Here is a 27,198-nt window from a genome sequence, read left to right as displayed (position 1 = left end):
TCTTAGACCTTAATAAATTCGTTGGGTAGCGAAAGTACGGATTTATTATAACCAGCGCGCGGATTAGATATATCCTCGTTAAGATTAAATACGCTAGCGACCGCTAATATAGGTATAAGCTAGAGTACGACCCTTAGCGAGTTAGGGTAAAGAAGAAGAGGACGAAACCCGATTTTAAATAGAATCCCAATCCCTTATAAATAGGTAAATATTAACCCGGACTATTAGGGGACGTGGATATATAAAATCGCAGATTAGCCTAACGGTAAGTAAATTAACGTAGTATTAATTTATTTAACTAAGGTCTATAAGAAAAAGGGGCTATAGGGGTAACCCCTATTTTACGAGATTATAAACGACCTTAGCTATTAGCTAGATAAATAGTTCGTAAGCGCAAGCTTAAGAATTATAAAAGCGGTTAATAGATTTCTTTATGGGCGAGGGGTATTATTAGCGTAATTATAATCGCGAGAACCTTACGAAATCCTAGTAGCGACGATTACGGAAGAGGAATTCGTAATATAGACCTAGGTATAAGTCGATAGGGCGTATAATCGCTTTAACGAATTTAGAAAAAGGGTAAACGACCTAGATTTCCTTCTTATAATTACTAACGGCAATCTGTTATCATAAAAGGATATATAAAGGCAAAATATAGTACTAGAAGTATAATAATCGATAATTCTGCCTATTTCGATCTATAGCTCGTCGCCGCTACTAATACGAAATTCGGTACTAATCGGCTAGTAAGAAAGGAGGTAGACTACCTAAAGTTATTAATAATACGTAGCGACGCAGGGATCGTATATAAATACCGAAAATCTAATAATAAATACGAGGCAGTTCATAGACTTTAAAAAGATCTTCCCGAAAGAGAAATTATATTCTGGGGGGAAGTATAAGGTCTTATAAGAAACCTTAACGATATTTTACGATTATTATAAAAAAGTCGGAATTAGGGAACACTAGTACTATTCGGTAGTTAATATTATACTCGTAGGTAAAGCCTCTAATTACTACTACGAAGCGGTGCGTAATCTTAATCGAAACGACTTTCTTAGCATAATTAACGTAATCCGAAGCCGCTTCGAGACCTATAATAAGAACCTAGAGCTCTTATCTAAGCTACGAGCGATTTCTTTCGTATCTGTAGCTAGGATAATAGAGGGCAAATCGCGAGTAGAAATCCTCGAAAAGCTTATCGATCGAATTAATAAGCTAGCGAAAACCTAACTAAATAAGGGGACTAACGAGCGGAAAGTCGGATATCTTTATACCGTAATCTAGCGCGTTTTAGAGGCGAAAATAACTCTATACTAAGTACCCGAAGACTACGAGACGCTCTGCTCGAAGCTAAGATCTAGTTTTAATATTAAGGCGAGAATGCCGCGCTAAACTTATTTTTAAACGTACGACGGCCCTTATTAATAGCATTAGGTCGACCGAACGTATAATAAGAAAGGAAAGGAAGCTAAGTACGGCAATTACTAGTAGGGAATCTTAGATTTATTAAATAGGTAGAGATTTAACTCGCGAGCAGGGTAACGGAAGAAGTAGTATTTTATTTATAAAAAGGATAGATATTAGTTAAGTAACTACTCCGAAGAAAAGCGTACTAAATCGTACGAATAATATAGAAAATCGAGGGTAGTAGATAGTAAAACTAGCCCTTATCGATTTAACTAATTCTTCGTTATATATAAGGGTAGATCCGGGGGTACGGAACTTAGCGAAAGTAGCTAATTTAGCGGCCTAAAGCACCCGCACTTTATAAAAGATTCGGAAAATAAAGAAGATCTTACCCCCTATATTAACGAATTAGATTATAACGAAGTTAACGATATTAACTACTCTTTTTTCGCCCCGTTAGCCTCGGGAGGATATACGAAGCTAAACGAATAAAAAGTAGTAGAAGCCCTTAATAAGTAGGCTTTTATTTACGGATAGTAAGGGAAGGTCCCTTAGACAACGGATATAGAGGTAGGTAAAAGGACGAATCTAATAGCGCAGAATTCTACTCTTTTAATATTTAAAAAAAAGAGATAGGGTGCTAAGTAATTCTAGGGGTAGCTAGAGGGGTCCTTTTTATACTACTTAGATTACTTAAATACTAAGCTCGTATAGGTATTCTATGCGAACGAAAAGTATAGCCTAGATAATTTCTATAGGATTATCTTAGATACTGGGGTATTATAATAGTTAATAGGAGGAAAAGGGCAATTCTAGGCGCTATAGAAAATCGCGCTAGTAATACTTAATACGTTAATAGCGGGTATTACGAGGATTAGCTTCGGCCTAGGTAAGGAAATCGTCGCCCTAGGTACGGTAAAAGTAGAGACGTACTTCGGAACGATAACTTTTTATATCCTACCCGTTAATACCCCATTTCTCTTATATTTAAAAAATATAGATCGATTAGGTATTATATTTAATAATACGAGGAACAGAATCTCTAGCCGTAAGTACTTCGAAATAATTAAACGACGATAGGGGTACGCGTTTATAAGGCTTACTAACAATACGAAGTTAATTAATTACCTAACGGAAAGTAAGCTTAGACGACTATACTAGAGATTTAGCTACCCGTCGGTCGCGAGGCTATATAACTTTTTAAAGTATTTAGGTAATAATAATATTAAAATAGGGGCGCTAGAGTAGTTAACGAAAGTATGCTATTAATACTAAATAAATGCGTAGAGCCTACGCAGATTTAAATTTAAATTGCGTAATAAGCTTAACTTTAATTAGGAGATCGTCGTCGATATTTTCTACTTAAATAGTCGACCGGTCCTATATATAATCGACGAGGCTATATTATTCTAAGTAGGGCAATTCCTACGGGATCTATAAGTAAAAATAGTATAGGTAGCTCTACGAAAAAGCTAGATCGATATATATTAGGGACCGCTAGACGGTATTAGAACCGACGCTAATACTAGTTTTAAGTTAATAGAATTTAAGGAAAATGCGACGGCCTACGGTATATAGTTAAAAGTCGTGCCTATCGAAGCGCACTATAGTATTAAAAAAGTAGAAAGGGCGCACTAGTAATTAAAAAGAGCGTTTAAAATTATTAAAGAGGAAAATCCCGATTCTAACGACGACGAATACCTCTAGACGGTATTTAAATACTATAACGATACTATGGGGCCTAACGGGCTTATATCGACGCTTTTAGTATTTAGAGTATATCTAAGAACGACCTTAGCCTCGCTACCGTCGCTAGACGTAAGCTAGCGAGCTTAAGTAGTTAAAAAAGTAATATAAGTACTGCGCGAAGTAAGCGTAAAAAAATAAGTTAATAAAGTAATTACTGCGCGCAATAGGCCCGATATAGGGGTTAATTTAAATATGCCCCTAAATTCGGATATACGAGTATAGCGCGAAATTATTTAATAATAGGCTAGGCTATATAAATTAATTTTTATTAACGAGCGTTCTTATATAGTTATAAGAGATCGCGACTAGTTACTCGAGGTATTAATTATAGTAGTTAAACTATATTATATAGATCCTATCGAGGTAATTTCTAGCCTATAAGAAGAAGAAGAGCTAGGGGAAGCTATATAACCCGCGGTAGAGGTATAGGAAATTATCCTTAATAAAATCGTCGTAGTAGTATTAATAGACGACGAGGAAGAGGAAATTACTAAAAGGGTACTAATACGTCGCGGGAGATTACGATAGTAAGTACTAACGCGGTAATTTATTACTAGCGACGAGGTAATTAATACCTTTTATATAGTAAAAGAGAAAGCCGATTTTGAGCTAGTAGTTAAACTACGTAAAGAAGGCGTAATTATAACTACTAAAAAGCTATATAAGGGATTAGATCTTATCGAAATAGATACTCTGCGCGATCGAGGGGTCTATTAATTTATCCTCTACGATTTAAAAAAGTATATAAACCTCTGCATATTTAAATCGCGAATAGTTCGTAAAATTAAAAGAAAAGGAACACCCTAACCGTACGAGAAGTCTAAATACGTAATTTAGGGGTACGGTAATATTAAAAAGGCGACGCTACTTACATAATTGCCCACTATATAGCACTATAGCTAACGATTAATAATAGTATTAATAGTATCGCTACGGAAGAAGGGATACGAGATTTAGAGCCGTAATATTACCTAGGTATATACCTAATCGGCTACAGGGCTTATAAAGAAAATCCTAGCCTATCTACCGAAGGAAATAGCTAGTAAGTACCTAGAAAGTACGATTATTAAAGTGCTTAAGCTACTATATAGGCTCGCAAAATCGGGCACCTATTAATAGGCCACTTACTACGATTTTTATATTAATTAACTATTAATAGTTACCTCTACGTACGACCCGTGCTTACTAGTCGCGGAGTACGAAGGCGACTAATTTAGGATCGTTAGAATATAGACCGATAATATATTAGGCCTATCCGATATTAACTTTATAAAAAAGGAGGATAAGGAGCTTTAGAAAGCGGGCTTCGTAGCGAAGCTAAAAGAGGTCTTTATAATAAATACCCCCCTAGTATTTAACGGCGGGATTCTTATAATCAAAAGGGAAACCGTCGTTTTTTAGTAAAAGGGGTAGGGCGAGAAGATTAACCTCGTCGACCCGAACGTAACTAATATTAAGAAGCGGTATAAAGCTAAGCTTGCGCGAGGGGTATATATTATAAGTATTTATTAGCCCGAGGTAATTTTTAATTACGCTAAGGTAGTATAGGCTATAGATCTAACCAAACGAGACGTCGAGGTACTTAATAAACGGCTTAAGTAGTAATAAACGAATCTCGATTAAGGTCTCGTTTACTACTCGATTGACCTTATAACTAGTAAGCTTTACGTCTTCGTTAATAGGTTATTTACGAATAATAACGACCTTACTTTATAATTAGGGTATATTATTATCCTAGCTAATAAGAGTATAGGCGAGAGCGAATTTACTATATACGGTAATATAATTTACTACTCGTTAATTAAAAATAAGCGGGTAACGAGAAGTGTGCTAGCGTTAGAGGTTTATAATATAGTTAACGGCGTTAACTTTTCTTACGCGATTTTAATAACGCTAAGGAAGATTACCGATCGAATTAGCCTTCTACTTATTCTAACGGTTATTTATACCGATTCCTATTCGCTATACGAATGCCTTGTTAAATTAAGAACGACGAAGGAAAAGAGGCTCATAATTAATATTATAGCCCTTAGGTAATCGTATAAAAGGCGCGAGATACTCGAGATTTATTAGATTAATAATAAAAATAACTTCGCAAACGCTTTTATAAAAATAATACTAAATAAGGGATTAAAGTAATTCGTAAGTAGCGGAAAAGTTATTATACAAATAGAGGGATGGGTTATATAAAAAAAATAGAAAAAAGGGGGAAAAGGAGACGACCTAGTAAACGGGCCCGAGGTCGAATTATACCTCTAACTATAGTAGTTAAATTAATAAAAAAAAGAGAAAGTTAGTGTTAGATTAGAAGTCTAATTCGACCGCGGTATATAGCCGACTGCGTAGGGGCTAATTAGGGGCCCTATTTACGATTATCGTAGCTAGCCTAACTTATAATTAGAACTTCTTTTTTATACTTACGCAGATATCTAGATAGTTTAATTGATCTCTTTGTTAACTACGGTTCGAACTAACTACCCTGTAATAGGGATACTAATAGAGAGGTATGTGTATGATGACTGTGAGATGCTACGGCTAGTACTACGGTAGTCGAAAAAGCGTCGAGCCAAGAAAATAGGCAAGTCCTAAAGCCTTTTAGCGAACACCGACACTTGGTACCTAAAGCACGTCCTTGGGGGTTGCATGCATTGGCAGTCTATGTACACGGGAAGCTTGGCGGCAAAACACATATCGAATTTCCTCATCCGGATTGGTGACTTGAGATAACAGGCTCTCCCATCCAAGACATAGAACACTTGGCTTTCTCTGATCCTCTCTCTGGCGCACGCAGCGCATGCGTGGGACCTTTTCGGTCTCAGCTTCTTGTGCAGGATAGGAGTTGACCGAACGTGAAGGGTCGCAATGAAATGTATGTGGTATCCATATTCCCATATCAAGGTGACGACGACGACGCAATACAGAGCCCCATTTCTTTGGTATGCGAGATACCGCGGGCTTAGTCGTGCAACCCGAAAGAGGGAAGTGTGTTCGATTCTCTCTCCCTCGCGGCCCTATCGTTCCGTCAGGTCTCTACTGTGTATCTATCTTTGCCTCTCTCTCACACACTTCTCTCCTTCGACCTGCCTGTAAGTATCAGAGGTACGTTAGTTTTGACGCAAGACCGGAATTCCCGCGCGAGATCCCCCCTACCCAGTTGGCCCCCTCACCCCCTCCGTTGTCCACTTCCCTTCCCGTTCAACTAAAGACCAAGACGCGGGGTACATACCCGTCCAATAGCGCTCCCGTGGCGGCCATCGGCTCTAGCAAGGCCATCTTGGATAGACGAACGCAATGACGAGGCGAGATGTCGTGTGCCGGGTGGTGGGCGCGGGCTTCCAGGACAGGACTCCACCGAATTGTTCCCACACGGCCACACACCCCTTCTTCCAGTCTCCGCTCTCTGTACCCCCCCAAGTCTACCCCCTGCAAGTAGCCTTCGATACGACGGGACAAGCTTTTGATTTCCCCGGTTGAGGTGGTATGCCAAGCCCGCGAATCAGGTGCCGTATTCCGGCCATGCAGACCGGGGTGAAGTCCGGGTTTGACCGGGGTTTAGGCCTCTGCCACTCGGTGCTAGCTTAACGGGAGTGACTCGCAAGGAAAGCGAAGAGCGAGGAGGAAGAGCCAGGGAGCCTAGGAAGAGGAGACAATCGAACAACACCCGCTGCGAGAACCCATGGAGATGTGAATGCAGTTCGGCGGGCGGCGAGCGGCAAGTGGATTGTGGGCCATAGAAATAACTTGACAAGCGCAACAAGAGCCGAGGGTGAACGGGGTAGAGAGAGTGTGAGAGACTATGCTATATGTAGCATCCCTAACTGAACATACATGTTTCTTCGATTAAGATGCTGCAGTCACACCGACGAGGGTTGTATTAGATCCATGCTCACTGGCCGAATCCCAGGTTATGTCTACTACTGTCGGATTGGAAGTCTAATTCGACCGCGGCATACAGCCGACTGCGCAGGGGCCAATTAGGGGCCCTATTTACGATTATCGTAGCCAGCCTAACTTACGGTTAGAACCTCTTTTTTATACTTACGCAGATATTTATATAGTTTAATTGATCTCTTTATTAACTACGGTTCGAACTAACTACTTTATAATAGGGATACTAATACTAATTAGTAGTTAAATTCTATTATCGTAGATCGGTAAGGTATTTCGCTACGCAGATTAGTAAGGTATCTCGCTATATAGAAGAGACGACTTTTTAATACCGTACGGGATAAGAGATTTATACTAATTAACCTTATAGAAGTAGACGAAAAAGGGGGCGATTCTTAAATACCGCACGGAATTAAATAATCGTAGCCCTTTACTACTTACGAGAGGTCGACGTTTATTACGTTAAACTATATTAATTAATAGAACCGCTTAAGTAACTAGTTTTTTACCGTTACCTTAAGTAGCCTTTTTATTAAATAACTTTTCTACGGCCGGCCCGCGATTAGAAATTAATTAGTTAAATCGGTAAAAGGAAATACTTACGCAGCGACTACTCGCTTAGTTAATTAGCGCGACGGGCGAGCTTAATAGTATAATATAAAAGAGTACCGCGCAATTAAGAAAAGGGATCTCTAAACGTAGATATTCTTAGTTAGTATAGTAAGAAGCGTATAAGAGTTATTAAGCTAAGAGATTTACGGTATATAGAAAAAGTCTATTATTACTAGGATTTTATAAGTACGACCTTAAGCCCGCGATCTAGACGACCTCCCCGTAGCTCCCTTAACTACCCCCCGAGTATTATTTAGGAATATAGTATAGGGGACGGTCTGACGAGGGAGGAGGGGATTTAGAGATTACGGAGAGTACGAGGCTTAGGAAGCTGGAAGTATATAGAAAAGCGGAAATTGGTAATTGGTAAAGATCCCGAGACTAATTATTATATCGTCCTATGGTAATATAAACGTCTGCCGCTGCTATTAGAAAAAGGAACTACTAAAACCTACCCTTTTATATTAAATAAAAAGGAGGATTTTAATAGGTACGATGGCTAGCGATTTAGAAAGGTAATAGTAATTACTAAAGAGGGTAGAAATAAGAATAGTAGCGAGACGGTAAGAGGAAGTGGGAATTTCCTAGACCTTAATAAATTCGTTAGGTAGCGAAAGTACGGATTTGCTATAGCTAGCGCGCGGATTAAATATATCCCCGTTAAGGTTAAACACGCTAGTAATTACTAATACGGGCATAAGCTAGGGCACGACCCTTAGTAAGTTAGGGTAAGGAAGGAGAGGGCAAAACCCGATCTTAGATAGAATCCCTATTTTTTATAAGTGGGTGAATATTAACCCGGATTATTAGGGGACGTGGATATATAGAATTGCGGATTAGCTTAATAGCGAGTAAATTGACGCGGTATTGATTTATTTAACTAAGGTTTATAAGAAAAAGGGGCTATAGGGGTAACCCCTATTTTACGAGATTATAAACGACTTTAGCTATTAGCTAGACGAATAGTTCGTAAGCGTAAGCCTAGGAATTACGAAAGCGGTTAATGGATTTTTTTATAGGCGAGGGGTACTACTAGCGTAATTATAATTACGAGAACCTTACGAAATCTTAGTAGTAACGATTATAGAAGAGGAATTTATAATATGGACTTAAGTATAAGTCGATAGGGCGTATAATCGCTTTAACAAATTTAGAAAAAGGGTGAACGACTTAGATTTCTTTTTTATAATTACTAACAATAATTTATTATCGTAGAAGGATATATAGAGGTAAAATATGGTACTAGAAGTACGATAATTAATAATTCTGCTTATTTCGATTTATAGCTCGTTGCCGCTACTAATGCGAAATTCGGTACTAATTAGCTAGTAAGAAAGGAAGTAGATTACCCGAAGTTACTAATAGTACGTAGCGACGTAGGGATCGTATATAGATACTAAAAATCTAGTAGCGAATACGAAGTAGTTTATAGACTTTAAAAAGATCTTCTTAAAAGAGAAATTGTACTCTGGGGGGAAGTATAAGGTCTTATAAGAAACCTTAACGATATTTTACGATTATTACGAAAAAGTCGGAATTAAGGAATACTAATACTATTTAGTAGTTAATGTCGTACTTATAAGTAAAGCCTCTAATTATTATTACGAAGCGGTACGTAATCTCGATCGAAACGACTTTCTTAATATAATTAACGTAATCCGAAGCCGTTTCGAGACTTATAATAGGAACCTAGAGCTCTTATCTAAGCTACGAGCGATTTCTTTCGTATCTATAGCTAGGATAATAGAGGGCAAATTGCGAATAAAAATCCTCGAAGAGCTTATTAATCAAATTAATAAGCTAGTAAAAACCTAGCTAAATAAGGGGACTAACGAGCGGAAAGTTAGATATTTTTATATTATAGTCTAGCGCGTTCTAGAGGCAAAAATAACTCTATATTAAGTACCCGAAGATTACGAAACGCTCTGCTCGAGGCTAAGATCTAGTTTTAATATTAAAGCGAGAATGCTATACTAAACCTACTTCTAAGCGTATAACGGCCCTTATTAATAGTATTAGGTCGACTAAACGTATAATAAGAAAGGAAAGAAAGCTAAGTATAGCAATCGCTAGTAGGGAATCTTAGATTCGTTAAATAGGTAGAGATTTAACTTACGAGTAGGGTAACAGAAGAAGTAGTATTTTATTTATAAAAAGGATGGATATTAGTTAAGTAATTATTCTAAGGAAGAGCGTACTAAATCGTACGAATAATATAGAAAATCGAGGGTAGTAAATAGCAAAACTAGCCCTTATCGATTTAACTAATTCCTCGTTATATATAAGGGTAGATCCGGGGGTACGGAACTTAGCAAAAGTAGCTAATTTAGTAGCCTAAAGTACCCGCACCCTATAGGAGATTCGGAAGATAAGGAAGATCTTACCCCCTATACTAACGAATTAGATTATAACGAAGTTAACGATATTAACTACTCTTTTTTCGCCCCGTTAGCCTCGGGAGGATATACGAGGCTAAACGAATAAAAGGTAGTAGAAGCCCTTAATAAGTAGGCTTTTATTTACGGATAGTAAGGGAAGGTCTTTTAGACAACGGATACGGAGGTGGGCGAAAGGACGAATTTAATAGCGCAGAATTCTACTTTCTTAATATCTAAAAAAAAGAGATAGGGTGCTAAGTAATTTTAGGGGTAGCTAGAGGGGTCCTTTTTATACTACTTAGATTACTTAAATACTAAGCTCGTATAGGTATTCTATACGAACAAAAGGTACGGCCTAGATAATTTCTATAGGATTATCTTAGATACTAGGGTATCGTAATAGTTAATAAGAGGAAAAGGGTAATTCTAGGCGCTATAGAAAATCGCGCTAATAATACTTAATACGTTAATAGCGGGTATTGCGAGGATTAGCTTCGGCCTAGGCAAGGAAATCGTTGCCCTAGGTACGGTAGAAGTAGAGACGTACTTCGGAACGATGACTTTTTATATCCTACCCGTTAATACCCTATTTCTCCTATATCTAAAAGATATAGATCGACTAGGTATTATATTTAATAATATAAGGAATAGAATCTCTAGCTATAAGTACTTCGAAATAGTCGAACGCCGATAGGGGTACGCGTTTATAAGGCTTATTAACGATACGAAGTTAATTAATTACTTAACGGAAAGTAAGCTTAGACGACTATACTAGAGATTTGGCTACCCGTCGGTTACGAGGCTATATAACCTCCTAAAGTATTTAAGTAATAATAATATCGAATTAGGGGCGCTAGAGTAGTTAACAAAAGTATATTACTAATACTAAATAAATGCGCAGAGCTTACGTAAATTTAAATTTAAATTGCGTAATAAGCTTAACTTTAATTAGGAGATCGTCGTTAATATTTTCTATTTAAACAGTCGACCGGTCCTATATATAATCGACGAGGCTATATTATTCTAAGTAAGGCAATTCTTACGGGATTTATAAATAAAAATAGTATAGGTAGCTTTACGAAAAAGCTAAATCGATATATACTAGGGACCGCTAGACGGTATTAGAACCGACGCTAGTACTAGTTTTAAGTTAGTAAAATTTAAGGAAAATGCGACGGCTTATAGTATATAGTTAAAAGTCGTGCCCGTTAAAGCGTATTATAGTATTAGAAAGGTAGAAAGGGCGTATTAGTAGTTAAAAAGAGCGTTTAAAATTATTAAAGAGGAAAATCCCGATTCTGATAACGACGAATACCTCTAAATAGTACTTAAATACTATAACAATACTATGGGGCCTAACGGGCTTATACCGACGCTTTTAGTATTTAGAGTATATTTAAGAACGACCTTAGCCTTGCTACTATTACTAGACGTAAGTTAGCAAGCTTAAGTAGTTAAAAAAGTAATGCGGGTACTGCGCGAGGTAAGCGTAAAAAGGTAAGTTAATAAGGTAATTACTACGCGTAATAGGCCCGATATAGGGGTTAATTTAAATATGCCCCTAAATTCGGATATACGAGTATAGTGCGAAATTACTTAATAATAGGCTGGGCTATATAAATTAATTTCTGTTAACGAGCGTTCTTGCGTAGTTACGAGAGATCGCAACTAGTTACTCGAGGTATTAATTACGGTAGTTAGACTATATTATATAGATCCTATCGAGGTGATTTCTAGCCTATAAGAAAAAGAAGAGCTAGGGGAAGCTATATAACCCGCGGTAGAGGTATAGGAAATTATCCTTAACAAAATCGTCGTAGTAGTATTAATAAATAACGAGGAAGAGGAAATTGTTAAAAGGGTATTAATATGTCGCGGGAGATTACGATGGTAAGTACTAACGCGGTAATTTATTACTAGCGACGAGGTAATTAATACTTTTTATATAGTAAAAGAGAAAGCCGATTTTGAGCTAGTAATTAAACTACGTAAGGAAGGCGTAATTATAACTATTAGAAAGCCGTATAAGGGATTAGATCTTATTAAAGTAAATACTCTGCGCGATCGAGGGGTCTATTAATTTATCTTTTACAATTTAGAAAAGTATATAAACCTCTATATATTTAAATTGCAAATGGTTCGTGAAATTAAAGGAAAAGGAATACCCTAACCGTACGAGAAGTTTAAATACGTAATTTAGGGGTACGGCGATGTTAAAAAGGTAACGCTGCTTATATAATTACTTACTATATAGCGCTATAGCTAACGATTAATAATGGTACTAATGGTATTACTGTGGAAGAAGGGATACGAGATTTAGAGCCGTAATATTACCTAGGTATATACCTAATTAGCCACAGGGCTTATAAGGAAAATCCTGGCCTATTTACCAAAGGAAATAGTTAGTAAGTACTTAGAAGGTACGATTATTAAAGTGCTTAAGCTACTGTATAGGCTCGTAGAATCGGGTACCTATTAGTGGGCTACTTATTACGATTTTTATATTAATTAACTATTAATAGTTACCTCTACGTACGACCCGTGCTTATTAATCGCGGAGTACGAAGGTAACTAATTTAGGATTGTTAGAATATAGACCGACGATATATTGGGCCTATTTAATATTAACTTTATAAAGAAGGAGGATAAGGAGCTTTAGAAAGCGGGCTTCGTAGCGAAGCTAAAAGAGGTCTTTATAATAAATACCCCCCTAGTATTTAACGGCGGGATTTTTATAATTAAAGGGGAAACCGTTATTTTCTAATAAAAGGGGTAAGGTAAGAAGATTAACCTCGTTAACCCAAACGTAACTAATATTAAGAAGCAATATAAGGCTGAGCTTGTGCGAGGGGTATATATTATAAGTATTTATTAGCCCGAGGTAACTTTTGACTATGCTAGGGTAGCGTAGGCTATAGATCTAACTAAACGAGACGTCGAGGTACTTAATAAGCGGCTTAAGTAGTAGTAAATAAATCTCGATTAAGGTCTTATTTATTACTCGATCGACCTTATAATTAGTAAGCTTTACGTCTTTATCGATAGGTTATTTACGAATAATAACGACCTTATTTCGTAATTAGGGTATATTATTATCTTAGTTAACGAGAGTATAAGTAAGAGCGAATTTATTATATATAGTAATATAATTTATTACTCGTTAATTAAAAGTAAGCGGGTAATGAGAAGTGTGCTAGTATTAGAGGTTTATAGTATAGTTAACGGCGTTAACCTCTTTTATACGATTTTAACGACGCTGAGGAAGATTACTAATCGAATTAGCCTTTTATTTATTTTAATAGTTGTTTATACCGATTCTTACTCGCTATATGAATGCTTTGTTAAATTGGGAACGACGAAGGAAAAGAGGCTTATAATTAATATTATAGCCCTTAGGTAATCGTATAAAAGGCGCGAGATACTCGAGATCCGTTAGATTAATAGTAAAGATAACCTCGTAAACGCTTTTACAAAAGTAGTACTAAATAAGGGATTAGAGTAATTCGTAGGTAGCGGAAAAGTTATTATACGAATAGAGGGATAGGTTATACGAAAAGAATAGAGAAAAGGGGGAAAAGGAGACGACCTAGTAGACGGGCCCGAGGTCGAATTATACCTCTAACCGTAGTAGTTAAATCGATAAAAAAAAGAGAAAGTTAGTATCGGATTAGAAATCTAATTTGACTGCGGTATATAACCGACTGCGCAGGGGCTAATTGGGGGCCTTATTTACGATTATCGTAGCTAGCCTAACTTATAGTTAGAACCTCCTTTTTATACTTACGCAGATATTTATATAGTTTAATTAATCTCTTCGTTAACTACGGTTCGAACTAACTACCCTATAATAGGGATACTAATAACTACGGTATGTTTGCGTATGTGCTAGTGCCGCCTTTCTTGCTGCAATTCCGACGAATCAGCTCACGTTGCCGTTGGGATGGGAATAGCTTTCCATCGACAACACTAGGGGGATTGTCGCTTTCGCGCCCTGCCTCTAACTCTAGTTACCTAGTCAGTCAAGTCAGTCAGTTAGTCAGTCGGTGATGTGCCCAGTCCCTATCCCCCCTCATCTCTCATTGCCCCTTGGTGCTCGCATTTACCCCTCTTTGCCATCTTCTATTCTTGCTCTCCAGTCTCCTCTCTCTGTCCGTCTCCAACTTTTCCAAGAATAGGAATGGGTGTCGTCAACCGCAACGTTCACACCCATACAGAAGTTCCTAACCCTACAGGCCTGCTGCCCGCACCGGGAAATGGACCGAAAAGAGTGAAGGATCAAAATATTGGACGATGCAGGTAGCGGAAACGGCCTTGTCAGCTTTCTCCTCCTGCACCGCAACCACTACCTACTACCGCCTCAGCACCTGGGAATGCCTGCCTTCGACTCGTTGCTGAAACGGAACTATTGGCCCGGATTGATGGTGTTGTCGCCGTGCGGGGTTCATTCCATGAGGATTGCGATTCTTTTCTGCTCGTCGCTCTCGACGCTTCGGCCACCGGTCACCACCTTCTTGATCCATCTTACGGCTCTACGCACCCCTAGCCTCAAGGCCCCCGGCCTGGATCCCCCCTTGGGCCCTAGGATCTCCTTTCCCGTTATTCTCTTCTTATTTTCTGCGTTTCTTACCGCCGGCTCCCACCCTGCGATAAGCCTAAATCGGGCACGAGGGCCCAAGGGGGCGTGTCCAGAGGGGGGTTCTTTCTCCTCGCATGCAACGAGAGCCTGGCCGCGGGTCACGGATGGGCGTCGCGAACCTGGCTGCTACAACCTATTGCAGTCATATTCCTTCCACACCGAGGGATGAAAGCTACAATCAACTAACATGGCACCCACCCCTCTTTCCATTAGATCTATTTGAGGCAACGATATCTGGTTAGACTGGGTCCGTAGCTACGGACGTCTTTCGGAGACCTGTCGGTAAGAGAAAGAGGTAGTTATGTAAATGATGTGTCGGTGATGGAAGAGGATGGTGAAAGAGAGCAATAGTCGTGGCATACGGGGGCTCTAATTCTAGTTTGAGAAGCAAAGGAGGCGATCTATGCGCGGCTGACTTGATGGTGATACAAGGGCCTGGACTTGGCCAGCGCTTATACCCATTCAAATCAATCAAACAAATAAGTCAAACAAACAGTCAAATATAGGAATTTCAGTAAGTCAAACAATCAAATATTCTAGCCCATATATTTAGTATATTTGATCAAATCTAGAATCTAAGGGTGGGCCCGAATATACCAATAATATACCGAGAAAATACGGTAAAAAAGGGGCCGCCCGGACCCGGATTCGAACACCGGACCTCCGGTATTAAAGTGGGCCCGCCGTAAAGATTTCGGCACCTCCGGCGCAGAATCCACTGCACCATTTACACCTCTAAACGGGCTATAGAAGATTCTAGCAAATCAATCAAATATACATCAAATAAGTCAAACAATCAAATATAGCGCGAGAAATCAGCCAAACAATCAAATATGAGGTTCATATTTGATTTGTTTGTATGGGTATAAGCGCTGGACTTGGCAGCGGGAACTGAGTAATCCGATTATGTTTGGACGAGAGCTTCCTGGAGTGGCTGGCATGGATACCCTTTCCCAGTTCTGTCTGTGAACTTTGAGTAGGTTACCTTGACTTCATAGACTCTGAGCAAAAAAATAAAATAAAAAATAAAAAGGCTTTTGTCTGATGGCAGTGGGAGACATAGTATCAAAGGTGGGAACAGCGTCAGAAAGCCAAAGAGCGAAGGGGCGAGATTGGTTTTGTTTCTAGACATCATAGACTTTGCTGCCAAGAATAATGAAATGGTATTATTGACTGATCAACAATTTCTGTCGACAAATGAGATGATGTTTTTGTCCCCTGGCTGTAGATGTTTCATCGCCCAACGAAACAAAATGCCGCCAGAGCACAGACGATGACCGAGGGCAAAGGACTCAGCCACCTCGTTCCCGTTTCCAATGTTTCCATGCATGATGTTTCCGTTGCGTGTTGTTGTATGACCATCAGAGTTCCTCCGTCTCGGTCTGAACATCCTCGGCATCGACGCTAGTGTCCTTGGTGATCTCATCCTTCTCGGCGCTCTTGACCTTGTCCCAGAATTTCTCTCCAGCATCGGGGTCGTTGGCGAAGAGGTGGTCGACGACCAGCTTCTTGGGCGTCTCGCCCATCCACTGGAACAGGGAGAAGTCTCTGAATTCGTCGGCGCGGAAGATTTCGAGCATCTCGAGGGGTTCGTCGCCAATGTTCTCCACAAAGTGACCCATGTTCTTCGGGACGATGCCAACGTCGCCTGGCACGTAGTCGAATGTCCTGGCGTTTCCTTCTGAGGCGAAAATCGTGACTCTGGCGCGACCCTTGATGAAGAAGGACCACTCGTCGGCGTTGGGGTGCCAGTGCATCTCACGAAGGGCGCCGGGCTCGATGATGGCGTGGGCAGCAGCAATGGTCTTTGAGATGGGAAAGTTCTTGGAGTCGGTTACTCTGACTTCGCCGCCAGAGGTCTTCTTGGGTTCCTGCGCGAGCATCTTGTGCGTGAACTGGTGCTTTGATTTCTTGACGCCTTTTCCGTCAGGGGCCTCGTGGCTGATGGAGCCGGGTGTCGTTCCTTGGAAGATGTACTTCTCTCCCTCGGGGATGTTTGCAAAGACCTCGGGAGCCAGCTTGAAGTTCTTTGAGATGACAGACTTGGGGGTGTGTGCTGTTGTATTGTCAGTCAATTTGAAGTCTTCGTGTCTCTCGGTGGCACCATACCAAGCCAGTCCGTAAGGATGAAAGTAGACTCCTCAGAAAAGTGTCCGTCGTCGAAGATTAAGAGAAACTCGGTTCCGTTCCCGCCGAGCCCTTGAAGGGAGTGAGGAACACCGGAGGGGAAGTACCTGCCCACAACTATTTAGCATGAGGAAAAGAAGCAGAAAACAATTTCAAACAAACCAGAGATCGCCTTTTTGGACGTCATCGATAAAGTTGCCTCCCTCGTAGTCAATGGCGGTGATACGGCAGCTGCCATCAAGGACGTATGCCCATTCAGCTTCCTTGTGCCAGTGGAGTTCGCGAACGACCCCCTCGTCTAGGCGCATGTTAACACCGGCCAGCTCGATACTAGTAGGAAGCTCGCGAATCGTGGTTTGTCTAGTCCAACCACCCTCCTACAAATAGAACTAATTAGTACCATTAAGCTACAGCGGAACCTATGCGGACAAACGGACCTCGATGCGAATGTGAGAATCAGCAAAACTCCAACGCATGTTGGCAAGATTGCCGTGATCAGTGCCTGGAGGTCGAACGAGATCCGGGTTCTGTCTGGATCGAGCCTCGTTCCAAGGACCGAGAACGGAGGCTCCGAGGCCATTGCGATATGGCAAGGGATCGAGCTCGTCGCCGATGGAGTCAATGGGACTGTCGTACTTGTCCTTGTGGCCAGGAGTGTAGGGAGGCGAACCACTGCGGTACTTTGTAGGAAGACCCTTGCCGTCGAGGAGGCGCTGGCGAGGACTGTCCTGGACAGGCACGGCGAGGGTCGGAGCGATGAAGCTCAAGACAGCTCCTGACAGGAGCAGCGGGAGATGCATGATGGTGGTGGGAAGCGTGTAAGAAGAGGACGTCAGGAAGAAGGAGCTGCAGGTGATCTGTCTTTCATAATGAGAAAGGTAAATTGGCCGCGCTGGCTTTTATATTCCACACTTTGTAGCCAAGACGCGAAGATCCTCGGTCCTGAGCTGGGAAGATTTCGGAGCTCGAAGCTCGGAGGAGTTCCTGATTGACCAATGGCCATACGGTTTCGAACCCCTGGCAAGCTGCCTCGACGAGTTACACTGCTATCGGAGGCCATACTGAGGTTCGGTAGTGTGGTCGACCATAGAAAGCCTGCCTCCGAGTGAATGCCGACGCATCTCCGCATACCATGGGTCGAGGACCTCAGGACATGGAGCTATCAATGATGTGAGGTGAGGAGGAGGAGGAGCTCAACCGAGCGCGGCGAGGTGTCGATGCTGCGGGGTACCGCTGTAATCGGCGCTGCCCAGGCCCCCTTTACCCCAAGCTCCGACCCCTGTACGCGGTAAATGATTGGAGGCCACTGTGTGTCATTGGCGACCTGGGCTGGTCTTTTGGCATGTTGGACGGCACCCGAGCAAGAGTGGTAAAGCTTGGCTGAAAGGGGGTGGGATGTGAAGAGCAAGTGGAAGATGCAGAAGACGAGTAGAACAGTACTGTGTAATTGATTATTGCATCAAAACGATGACGCGTCGTACAAATGATGTTTCGCTTTGTTCACACTGCTGGATTTGTGCATAAGTACATACGAAAAGAATTTCTTAAAGGGCAAGACCACCTCACTTAAGGTGAGGTGCCTGCCGTGCCTGCCTACTTACGTATCTGCCTTCCATCCCTTCCTTGGCTTCGGTCACGTTACCTCGCTTGCCTGTGGCTTCACTTTGGAAAATGTCACCCGCCTCTTTCTCTTGGCCTGGATGTACATACCCTGAAGTCTTCCAATGTGCATTGAGAATAGAGCAAGGAGTCCGAGTCTTGGCATTCATGAATATGATCATGCATTGAATCATTCTCTTTGTAAACGATGATAGGGTTCATATGGCACATGGGAAGGATGTTTGCCTACTGCACTAAAAGTACCGAGGCCTCGATGCAAACCACCTTAGCTATGATAAGCCTCCTTGATGAAATTTCAGTCGGGTCCAATTTTCCAGTCTTGGATGATGTACGTGATCGAATATACGACAATAAGGAAATACTTTCCTTATGAGAAGATCCGATAACCGATGAGGAAATATCAATGTATATTCTCATCGGCTTAGGATCGAGTAGATTGGTTAAGGGAGCAATACATCAAGGAATCAAGCACTGTGAGAACTGAAAATGATAGTATGTGACAAAAACTGTTCGTCAAACTCTCCAACATGAAGTAGGCTCGTGGGAGTCAGATGTTGCAACTTGCTGACACACTTTCAGCTCCTGATCCAGGGAAATTGGACAGGCTTCCTAGATGCTGTGTATTGTATATGATGAACTCGTACATTTACCTTAGAATGACGAAAACTTGCTCTTATTGCTTAAAGTTCTCACTAAACTAAAACATGACAATATGTATCAAGTGCTCTATTTGTCAACACCGGGTAAATATGTTGGTGTTTTGCATGATACTGAACTCTTATCTGGTAGATACTTAACCAATCTCGTACATATAAGAACCAACTGGCTAGAGATACAGAAGAGAAATTTAGCGCTTCAAATAACACCTCGACTGAACCCGAGACATCAGCATTCTGTGGCCTCACATGGGGTCAGCCATAATCATGTAGACCATAAAAACTGCCTATCACGGCTTTGGCAAAGGCCCTGCGTCCATGAATTCACACAAATTTCTTGTGATACCGTCACTGACCTTCTTTCAAAAGCAAAACAAACCATCAAAGCTTTCTTCCTCTTCTTCAAACACCTCAAAGGCAACCACCAGCTTGAGAATACTTCGCTTTGCCAGCAAAGGCTCCCATCAGAGCAAAATGACAGAAGGTCTGAAGCCTGGCGTGTACGTATCAGATCCAATGTCTACAACTAAGTTTTCCATAATCTGACAGTCGAGAAACACCCAAGCCCTATATCTTCATCAATGGCAAGTACTGGGTCGCGAAGGACCTTACTCTGGCCAACTTTGGCGATCTGGTGGCCGCCGAGAAACCCGAATATGACTCTACCACCGCTGTTCAGGCGGCAAACAGACCCACGGTTGATGAGCCAAAGCCTCAGTCGGAAGGCTACGCGAATTTCCCTTCTCTGGCCGAAATGCGACCTCCTCCCATGATGCCCGCTGGCGCCAATGTCGATCGCAAAATCTGGGACGGCAACATCTCGAGAAAGATGAAAAGAGAAGACGAAGACTTCATGGCGGCAGCGATGACCGATGAGAAGAACGACGAGGGACCCGTTGGACATCCTGAAGAGCACACGAATGTAATTTTGAACATTCCTCGGGAGCCTCATCTTCTCATTTTTTCGCACCCTCCGCCTCGCCATGCAGTCCTGCCCTTTGACGATCTCCACGCGTACCATCCAGCTCTCGCGCTGGATGACTTCGAGCACCAGAAGCATGCACCTTTGGCCCCAATGGCCCCTTGGCACCCCAGCAACATTCAGGAGCCAGAGGCTCACCAGAATGATCGTGCCTTGGAGGCCGTCAACAACTGCATCATCGCTGGACAGCAGCCGCAGATCCTCCCTGGTCTCGCCGACAACCGCTTCGATGAACACACGCCGCACTATTAGTCTCTTGAGATTGGCTGGTTTGGCTACTCTTGAAACCTATCCCTACGTCGCAGAGAATGAGCAAGCATGAGATTGCAAGTAGCAATGACGAGTACGAGACGGTAATGTTGGTATCAAGAAGCATGTAAAGATTGGGATCAATGAGGCTGTGGAACAACTCGTATGAGAGCACATGTATCATTGGCACTGTCAGCAGTGATAGCCCAAGGGCATGTCTGCCAACAGAAGGAACGCTTCTGATTACTGAGCAGGATAACCCTACTTGCTCATTCTACTCACTGCCAGTGTATCATAGAATGTCCAGACGAAGTATGCAAAGAGGAGATGAAGCTGAGTTCTTACAGTGTGGGCATTGGATCGACGAGGTCATGACATAACACATGACATGAGGAGATATAATTTGGATTGCCACGTGGATAACTAGTACATCTATATTTTGTGCGCCTCGTTTTGGTGGACTAACGCGCCTTAGATGAAGTCGAGTTCATCAAGACAGTGGCCCAGTATATAAGCTATGCCATATATTGAACCATGGGAGCTTTGCGAACTCGTTTACAAGTAGGCAAGAGCACCAAGAGCGAGAGCAGCCAGGAGGCCAACGGGACCCTGAGTAGCAGCACCGTTGACGGTGACGGGGGTAGCGGTAGCAGTGGCAGTGGAGGTCCCGTTGCGAGTTGTAGTGGCGCTCGTGACAACAGCAGTGCGAGTAGTGCCAGCGGCGGCGGACGAGGCAGCGCTCGTGACGGCGCGGGAAGCACTTGAAGCGACGGAAGAGGCGGCGGAAGCAGCCTTGCTGGTGGCAGCAGAGGCAATGGAGGAGACGGCAGCGGAGGCTGAGGCAACGACGGAAGATGCAGCGGCAGAGGCCGAAGCGACGACCGAGGAGGCGGCGGAAGCAGGGCCACCGCCTCCAGCGACGGCGGCGCAGATCTTGCTAGCGGCGGGGAGGACCTGGTCTTGAGTGCCAGAGTTAGGATCATGTCGAGTTAGACAAGGGCTTTGGTGATGAACTTACTGACGGCAACGTCGGCACCGCAGCTAGCGAGGACGCAGGGAGTACCGGCGGCGACGATAGCCTGGTAGTTGGCACCGCTGCAGAGGCAGGAAATGTCACCAACAGTGCACTTCCCGTTGGAGGTGACGGCGTCGGCCAAGCACTTCTGGGCACAAGTAGGGACGTCCGCCAGAGACTGGGCGGCGGCGAGGCCAGCGAAGGCGATGATGGCAGCTGTGAACTTCATGTTGACGGTTGAGGTGATGTCGAGTGACTTGACTAGGAGTTGAGTGACTGAAACGACAGCGAAGGTGTTGGTTATACCGGGTGAAGCGAGAGTTGGAATGAGCTGATGAGGGAGAGGGGAACCTAGATTCGAAAAGGTGGAAACGCCAGCTTCTCATATACACCACGGACAACCTACCTTTAGGTCACCGAAATAAATATCTGCGGGGGGTTACACCCGGTCTATTCCTAGCTCGGGACTGAACACCTTTGTCTAGGGTTGAGTGAGATGTTCCCGTGAGTATCCAGTTTGCGGGCTGGATGAGGAGCTCTGGAATGTTGCGGTTCAGCGTTTGCAGCCACGCACGTTCCCACATCCGTCCCTGAGACACACGAGGCCAATCGGAGCCTCCAATTCGTCTTCTCCAGCTCCTAGGTTCCTGTGGCGTCTAGACTAGACCGCAGCTTGTTGAGAGGTGTGCCTGACCGGGCTCAAGCCGGATTCAGCAGCTTCATGGTGGCGCCGAGAGCATCCGCCTATTTTGGTGTTGAGCGACACGGCGGGAATCCATGGCTTTCTCTGGAATCCTTTACCCCTTGCGTCTCGGTTGAGGTGGGAGTAGGTAACACAGATTGCTGCCGAGGAGAGCTTTCATCGGCGCTGCGTCATTGATCTACCTTGAGAGGCCTTGAGTTCGACGGAAAAGATGAGGAGGTTATGACCTCACAAGAGCTCTAGAAGAATCAACGAGTATTGACGGAGCAAACTGCATGGCGTTCATCTTATTACCTAAAGTAGGCTGCCCCCCTCAAAGTTACCCACAAGGTGCACAAGGTGGTGGACTGGATAGGTAAGACAGTAATAAAAGCTCAACATTCTGGACCCCGCGGGGAAAAGAGAGAAACATACAGGGATGAAAATTTGACAGTCCATCTGATAAGTCTCAATAATGGGCACCCTGTCTGTCATCGTACCGAGAAAGTAGGAGAGGAGATTTTTTCGCCGAGCCGAGAATGTGGTAAACTTGTCAGAACACCAAAGACGCTTATCGTGAACTATTGGAGCCGAATCTCCACGAGGTATGGCGTCGGCCAATCGGTTGACGTCTCTCTTGGCGGACACGGCCTGGGTCGACTAAGCGCGGTGACGGAGGCAAAGGCTTGCGCTGCCAGAACCAACAAGTCGGTTCATATTGACTAAGAAATAGTTGTTGCTCTAACATCTCCGGAGGAGCCACGTTTTTTGAGCTAGTCGATGGCGCCCCAGAGGACGTGATGGGCCGTGGCAATCTGACAGGTTGGGGGGCTGGGAACTACGACTACGGCACGAGCACGGCGTCAGGGGGATCCAATAGATGGCAATAATGATTACCTGATAACCAACGCTGGCGCTATCTAAATACAAGACCAAGTAACTAGCTATACGACACAAGAAGTCTACAAGATGCATGCTGTTTCGCGCCCTTGAGGGCACACCGTCTTCCAGAATCCGCCCATGCGATCCGTTACATGTCTAGTCCGTTCCGTATCCATGCCCATTCCAAATTCCACAGTGACAAAGGAGAAAGAGTAAGAGTATCAATGAAAGACCCAAGCGACGAACCGATCCATCGCATGCTATGTTGCCCCAACACAGAAAAGGAGAAGAAAGAAAACACAAAGGAAACGCTATACTCTTGCTATCCGTCCGTCCGTCCGTCCTTCGCCACGCTAATCACTCGTCATTCCCTCGCTATTCCCATTTCCACAATCTCAAAAATAAGTCGTAAGGATTTAGTCGCTCTTGTCGCCCTCGGAGTGAGAGTGCTGAGACGACGACCTCTTCATACCCCGTAGATCGCATCTTCGTATGATTTGACTGAACGTGAAAGTCAGCATAGTGTTTGAAAACATTGATAGGTGATGGATTAGACTTACATTCCACCTCGCTCGTTGGGGTTGCGCACAACCACCAACTGCTCCTTCTTCTTATCATCATTCTTCTTCGTCTTCGTCGACGGTGCCCTCGCATGGGACGACTCTCGAGAGCGAGATTGCACCGAAGGCGTAGACAGACGTCCCCGTAGCTGACCGATCTGGTCTTTGAGGCTGTTGACCTCAGCGACCGAGGCGTCGTAGGAAGCGCGCATGCCGTCTAGCTGGGCATTGACGAGAGACAGCTGCGACGTCAAGGTCGCATTCTCCTGGCGGAGCGCAGGCGCCATGACGGCCTCCGTCTCCAATCTCGCGACGCGGGTGACGAGGTCGTCACGCTCGGCGGTAAGGGAGCCGAGCTTGACGGTCTCGGACTGCAGCTGATCGTTGCGGTCCGTTAGCTCAGCGATGCGGTTGCGGAGCTCCTCCATGACTGCCGGCTCGGATGGCGTGATAGACCCGGCGAACACGGACTCGGCCTTCTCGGAGACGGCATCGGCTCCGACGGGCGCTGCCTCCGACTCGGCAGCTGGGGCAGGCTCAGGCTCCACTACTTCGGGTTCGGGCTCCGGAGCGGCCTTGGAAAGCTCAGAGGGTGCCGCTGAGGTGACGCTGGCGGTGTCGTCTTTGACTTCCTCAGGTACCGGCGCCGGGGCATCTTCGACAACCTCAGCCTCTTCGATGACTTCGATGACGGGGACCGCAGGAGGCTCCTCTACTGGGGGTGCGGGGGGTGCTTCCTCGGGCGCCGGGGGAGCTGGAGGAGCCTCTTCGGGAGGGGGCGGAGCCTCGTCATCCTCACCCTTAACAGTGTCTGTATCGCTGTCATCTGCCGAGCCGATGACGGACGGGGCGGCGGAGCCGATAACTGAAGGTGCAAGTGAACCAGGGAGAGAGCCGGCGATAGAGCCCATGAGTGACTCGGCACGTCGGAGCTCGCTAGTGACGGACTCATTCTCATCCTTGAGCGACTCATTCTCCGAGCGGAGTATGTCACGTTCCTCTGCGAGACTAGAGATCTGAGACATCTTGTCGTCTTGGTCCTTGAGAAGCTCGCCGACCTGTCCTTGGAGTGTCGTGTTCTTGCCCTTGAGCCCTTCGATGCGGGTTCTGAGCTTGTCGTACTTGGTCTTGAAGCCCGCGAGGTCCTTCACCTGGGTCTCGAGCTCACCCTTGCTGAGCTCAAGCTCGCCCTTGGTGGCCTCGAGACTCTCAAAACGGATCTGGATGTCGGTGTTGGTGGCCTCGAGCTGGGTAAGGCGGACCTCAACCTCTTGCGTCTCGACTTCAAGCGCGCCAAAGCGGGTCTGAATGTCGTTCTTTTCGGTGTTAAGCTTCTCCATGTCGGCTTCGAGGCCCTTCTTCTCGGCCTCAAGGGCATCGAAGCTGACCTGGGCGTCCTTCTTCTCTGCCTCGAGCTTCTCGATGTTTGCCTCGAGACCCTTCTTCTGTTGATCGAGGTCGTCGATCCGTGCCTCCAGACCCTTTTTGGCTTCTATCAGAGCGCCGTTCTCCCGGTTGAGTTCATCGACTTGGGGCTTGTACTTGTCGACCTCCATACGGAGAAGGTCACGCTCGGCGGTGATGTCGCCAATCTCAGTGCCCTTGCGGATGAGTTCCGTCTCAAGTCCGGTGGCACGGATCTCCATGGTGTTCTTGATCATCTCGAGAGCGGCAATCCTGTTGATGAGGGATTTCTCAGTCTCCTTGGTGACAAAGTGAGCATCGCCGACGCTCCTCTCAAGGTCGTGGCATTGGGCCTCAAATTTCTTGGTGAGCTTCTCCTGCTCGGCAAGAAGCTTTTGCTGGTCAACGAGATCTTTCTCAAGTACTGCATTCTTGGTGGTAATCTCTGTCTTGGCTTCCCTCTCTTGCTCAATTTCCTTCTCGAGCTTGACGGCGTTAACTTCGAGTTGCTCCTTAATGCCCTTCAGCTGATCTCGTTCACGCTCAACATCATCGAGCCTCTTCTCATGCTCACCAAGGGCGCTTCTCACGTCATCGAGGAGGCGGCTCTGGTCATCATAGTCGCGACTAATCTGGTCCTTGAGGGTCTTTTCTTCACGGTGTTGCTTCTCAGTCTTCTCCTTGGCGGCTGAGAGTACCGAAATTTGGTCGAGAGCATGTCCGAGTCTTCTGTCCGTGTCGGTCTGCCTGGTCACAAGACTCATAGCCTCTTCTCTCATGCGCGAGATCTGCTTGTTGAGCTCATCTTGGACCTTCTCGCGCTCAATGAGGTCATGTGAGGTAATGTGTTGGACAACGGGAGGCGCAGGAGCTACAGGGGCCACCTCGATGTGGATAGTCTGTCTCTTGGGCGCGACGACGTCGACGCGGGTGCCCTTGAGGTTGGCGGGCTTGGCTGGCGCAGGAGGGATGGTGCTGGTCCTGACGACCTGCTTTTCAGTGGTGAATGGCCGAGTTCGAATGGCCTGGGTGTATGAGTCGGACTTGGAGGAATGAGAGTCAGAGTCGTCCACGCTCGTCGCGGTGGTGAGGGATGAGCCAGAAACGAAGCTGTACTTGGACTCAACATCCGAGTCATTGGTTTCATCGGCTGTGGTGTAAAGGTTCTCAGTAGACCGCTTCCACGGGCGGCTGAGCTCTGGTCGGGAAGGGCGGGTGCGAAGCATGGGGGGTTTGAACTTCAAGGCAGGCTTTGCGGCGCCGTGCTTGTTCCTCCAGTCTCCGGCTGAGCTGACGCTCAAGTCGGAACCGCTGTCGTTTACCGAACGATCCATGGGGGCAAGTGAGATCTCGGAGACGTTGGCGTTGGAGAGATCAAGTCTCTCAAGAGGAGTGTTGTCTGGGATGGAGACTGAGGGCCGCCTGAGTCTGGCGAACCGACCGCGGCCCTTTGCGGGCACCGGATCACGGGTAGGAGCCATGAGGACGGTGATGAAGATGTGTGAAATGGAGATTCGCTCAAGAGCCAAGTAGCTCTAGTAAATGATAATGTTATTCTTTTTTTGGGATTTCTCAAGTTATGTGCCAAGCTGGACGTCTGATCTGGGGGTGGTGGACTCTGCGAGTGACATTGAAAGTGTATTGGTAAGTTGATGAGGGGTAAAGTTGCATATCGGGTCTGCTCGGATCTACAATCAAAGAATGATGAGATCGGAAGACGAAGTCTGGATGTGGAGGCAATTTGGTTTTGTTCAGAATATCCAGAGTATAGTGTTGTGGGATGGAAGAAGGGGGAAAAAGGGAGGCGGAGGGTGATCTACGTACAGGAGCCCAACCGGCAGAAAATGATATTCGACACTGCCCGCCTTCATCCGTGGCCTCCCACCAGCGCGCCTACCCCCGTCCAATAGGGCACATACGTCAAAAAAACAAGTTCGGGGGGTCTCTCGACTTCTCGTCCGCGAGCGACGGGACACGGGATAGTCGAGCCAGATGAGCCAGCGTCAGGGATGAGGCGTGGCACCAGAGCGGGACTCCCAACTGGCCCTCCACGGAACCGTTGGGCGGGATGCCCAGCTTACATCCGGGACACAAAGTAGCGTAGAATATTGCAAACGAAACGTCGTCACTCCGTCGCCCTTCGGGCAGAGGGGGCTTGGGTGATTGGGCCATGCCACTGTCAGGAGGAGCAAACCCTGCTTTTCCTAGTCTATCGGCCGTGTTCACGGTCTACGGCGTACACCCCCATGGTTTCTCGAACCCCCCCTGTCTAGACTCCATCGACGCTTCCCGCCTGCCGGGGACTAAAAAGCGGGAGACTGGGGGTGCCACCATCCATCAGCTTGGGC

At 44.8% G+C, this 27,198-nt stretch overlaps 8 protein-coding genes across 8 annotated transcripts; 3 read left to right on the top strand and 5 right to left on the bottom strand.

Moving 5' to 3' along the window:
• Positions 1-2,256: 2,256 nt before the first annotated feature.
• On the top strand, positions 2,257-2,490 carry CLUP02_05137 (uncharacterized protein; the record flags this gene model as incomplete). The annotated part of the gene is made up of 1 exon (XM_049284146.1): positions 2,257-2,490. A coding segment is annotated over one exon (234 nt), but the record flags the coding sequence as incomplete, so codon positions are not given.
• Positions 2,491-6,575: 4,085 nt separating this feature from the next.
• Positions 6,576-6,677, bottom strand: CLUP02_05136 (uncharacterized protein; the record flags this gene model as incomplete). The annotated part of the gene is made up of 1 exon (XM_049284145.1): positions 6,576-6,677. One exon carries the CDS (start codon positions 6,675-6,677, stop codon positions 6,576-6,578), a length of 102 nt encoding a protein of 33 aa, XP_049141288.1.
• Positions 6,678-10,494: 3,817 nt separating this feature from the next.
• On the top strand, positions 10,495-10,731 carry CLUP02_05135 (uncharacterized protein; the record flags this gene model as incomplete). The annotated part of the gene is made up of 1 exon (XM_049284144.1): positions 10,495-10,731. A coding segment is annotated over one exon (237 nt), but the record flags the coding sequence as incomplete, so codon positions are not given.
• A 4,510-nt stretch (positions 10,732-15,241) lies between these two features.
• On the bottom strand, positions 15,242-15,400 carry CLUP02_05134 (uncharacterized protein; the record flags this gene model as incomplete). The annotated part of the gene is made up of 1 exon (XM_049284143.1): positions 15,242-15,400. One exon carries the CDS (start codon positions 15,398-15,400, stop codon positions 15,242-15,244), a length of 159 nt encoding a protein of 52 aa, XP_049141286.1.
• Positions 15,401-16,034: 634 nt separating this feature from the next.
• On the bottom strand, positions 16,035-18,565 carry CLUP02_05133 (oxalate decarboxylase family bicupin; the record flags this gene model as incomplete). Its single annotated transcript, XM_049284142.1, has 7 exons — positions 16,035-16,729; positions 16,783-16,907; positions 16,963-17,177; positions 17,238-17,657; positions 17,711-17,959; positions 17,999-18,239; positions 18,438-18,565. 7 exons carry the CDS (start codon positions 18,563-18,565, stop codon positions 16,035-16,037), a joined length of 2,073 nt encoding a protein of 690 aa, XP_049141285.1.
• Positions 18,566-19,550: 985 nt separating this feature from the next.
• CLUP02_05132 (uncharacterized protein) lies at positions 19,551-20,310 on the top strand (the record flags this gene model as incomplete). The annotated part of the gene is made up of 2 exons (XM_049284141.1): positions 19,551-19,576; positions 19,626-20,310. 2 exons carry the CDS (start codon positions 19,551-19,553, stop codon positions 20,308-20,310), a joined length of 711 nt encoding a protein of 236 aa, XP_049141284.1.
• Positions 20,311-20,862: 552 nt separating this feature from the next.
• Positions 20,863-23,068, bottom strand: CLUP02_05131 (CFEM domain-containing protein; the record flags this gene model as incomplete). Its single annotated transcript, XM_049284140.1, has 10 exons — positions 20,863-21,266; positions 21,326-21,653; positions 21,766-21,912; positions 21,990-22,178; positions 22,258-22,296; positions 22,349-22,372; positions 22,440-22,585; positions 22,653-22,819; positions 22,864-22,920; positions 22,971-23,068. 10 exons carry the CDS (start codon positions 23,066-23,068, stop codon positions 20,863-20,865), a joined length of 1,599 nt encoding a protein of 532 aa, XP_049141283.1.
• Positions 23,069-23,302: 234 nt separating this feature from the next.
• Positions 23,303-26,331, bottom strand: CLUP02_05130 (uncharacterized protein; the record flags this gene model as incomplete). Its single annotated transcript, XM_049284139.1, has 2 exons — positions 23,303-23,387; positions 23,447-26,331. 2 exons carry the CDS (start codon positions 26,329-26,331, stop codon positions 23,303-23,305), a joined length of 2,970 nt encoding a protein of 989 aa, XP_049141282.1.
• Positions 26,332-27,198: the final 867 nt, after the last annotated feature.

The sequence above is a fragment of the Colletotrichum lupini genome, chromosome 3, assembly GCF_023278565.1.
Source record: "Colletotrichum lupini chromosome 3, complete sequence".
Lineage (NCBI taxonomy): Eukaryota > Fungi > Ascomycota > Sordariomycetes > Glomerellales > Glomerellaceae > Colletotrichum > Colletotrichum lupini.
The sequence above is the reverse complement of the archived record's forward strand: the minus strand, read 5'-3'. Positions and strand labels throughout refer to the sequence as shown.